This window comes from Leiobunum rupestre, chromosome 2, assembly GCF_980474605.1.
Source record: "Leiobunum rupestre chromosome 2, qqLeiRupe1.1.hap1, whole genome shotgun sequence".
Lineage (NCBI taxonomy): Eukaryota > Metazoa > Arthropoda > Arachnida > Opiliones > Sclerosomatidae > Leiobunum > Leiobunum rupestre.
Genome location: NC_143385.1, coordinates 53,243,985 through 53,245,983, shown reverse-complemented (window position 1 = coordinate 53,245,983; position 1,999 = coordinate 53,243,985). Strand labels below are relative to the sequence as shown.

General features: G+C 33.3%; 1 protein-coding gene across 1 annotated transcript; it reads left to right on the top strand.

Annotated features, from left to right (window-relative positions):
- The first annotated feature begins 261 nt into the window (after positions 1-261).
- LOC149958373 (baculoviral IAP repeat-containing protein 3-like) lies at positions 262-1,322 on the top strand. Its single transcript, XM_090167160.1, has 3 exons — positions 262-505; positions 1,007-1,071; positions 1,149-1,322. Exons 1-3 carry the CDS (start codon positions 262-264, stop codon positions 1,320-1,322), a joined length of 483 nt encoding a protein of 160 aa, XP_090023286.1.
- Positions 1,323-1,999: the final 677 nt, after the last annotated feature.

Below are 1,999 nucleotides of genomic sequence, written 5' to 3'. Positions count from 1 at the left end.
GTAGTCATGGGAATCAATTCTTAGTTCCAGTTTTCGTTATCTTAAGAGCCTTATCTACACGTCCGATAGCTTTCTTTCTTTCAGTCCTAGGGAATTGTCATTGAAGGTCACGCAGTTGTTTGCTCCGCTTTCAGCCGTTCGTCGGATCTATTTTACGGCATAGGCGTAAGGATTTCCGACCGTCAAAGATAAAAAAGTAAGTTTATATTTTCATGCATTATTTTACTATATTTAAAATGAAATTTTTAGGTGTTCTTTTATATGGGGTCAGCTATGGAAAATGAAACGTATCGACTTGAAACGTTTCGTCACTGGAAAAATCCTCACGTCACTAAAGAAAAACTAGCGAAGGCTGGATTCTACTACATTCAACATGGAGACGATGTACGATGTTATAAGGGCCATGGAATCTTAGGCAACTGGAAAGCAGGAGACGTACCAGAACTTGAACATGCCATATACTTCCTACGCTGTCCGTCGAGGGATAATTCACCATCTGAAAAAAGTACCTCTCGCAAGAATGGGGCACTCCACCTACGCCAAAAGCAACTACTGTCGCTGACAAATGCATCTCATCTGTACCTGAAGAAGACGACGATTGTTTATTATTATTTATACAAGTTGCAGAAGGTAGTTCGTTTCAACCCTTTAAATGAAATTGTTTATATCCCTTTAGAAAAAAGATCTATTTAATTACAATTATAGAGATAAATTACGATTTAAACGGATTATATATAATGTCAAATTAGTTCTACAATAAAATAAATTAAATTTAAATAACTTTTTTTTATTGCCTATAGATTAGAAATTAAGGGGGTCGGAAGCGATAAAGAAATTATAGTTTCGGAATTATAGCGATAAATTCTAGTGATCAGGGGGGAGGGGTAAAGAGGGGGATGCAGAAAAATCTTGGCGATTACCATCCCACGATTGAGATTAGATATCAGACTGATAATCTCATTCGCGGGATTATAATCCCTTTCTCTATACATTGATGTTCACTTAGCTAGCTTCGGAAACATAGGGACTATTTTTAACAATTTGGGGGTCTTATCGAAGAACTACATCAATGTAAGTCCATTTATTATTAAGTTTAATCTCGTATCTACATTGTAGCTTATTTCATAATCTTTTGATTTACTTTGCAGATCGAAAGACGCATGGTTGGTGTAACGCGGGAAGAAGAAGTTCTGAAAATCCTGTCATTTTTCAAGGACGAATCAACTCAGCCTTCTATAGTTGATCATCTTATTTCAAACATCTCAGTCATCTTCAACATCCAACTATACTTCTATCATTCAAAAATGAAAAAGATCCCTTGACAACGAAGATAACCCAATATCCACAAAATAAAGAACAATGTTTAAAACCAAACAAAAAGGTTTCTTATAGTTAATTCCCAAAAGTGCTTGCTATTAGTTTATCGAATAATTTCATTGGTGTTTTCGTCTTTTCGTCTAAAAAAGTTGAATGTATATAATGAAATAAATTTCCTTTAAAAATATATGTATTATAATTTAATAATAATAGACCAGCTAGAATTAAAAGGTTAACAAATTTTGAAAAATTAATACTTTCATATGCTACTGTTGATGAATACTTCAAGTGTAGTAAGATTTTTAAAAGAAAAAAATTCAATAAGGAAAATAAATTTTTTATTTATTAATTTCACAAAACGTCTTGTCTGGTGATTTCCCACCAAAGGACATCGATGTCTTCAATGAAGTCCACTTCCTCAGGGACGTCCCAAAAAAATATTTTTCTTCAGGTTTTGAACATTGTTTGTAATCACCATTCCGTTTCATCCGGATGCTACCAGAAAGAAAAAGAGAAAATCCTTAACATTTAGGTCAATTTAATATAAGATGTTCGTGTGTTTATGATAATGAAGAATAACTATTCTACCTTTGACCTAAAAAATTTATTTGGGTCAAACCGGTCTGGTACTTTCGTCCAACTATTAAAGAATAAAGTATGAATAAATCTTACTCTACATCGA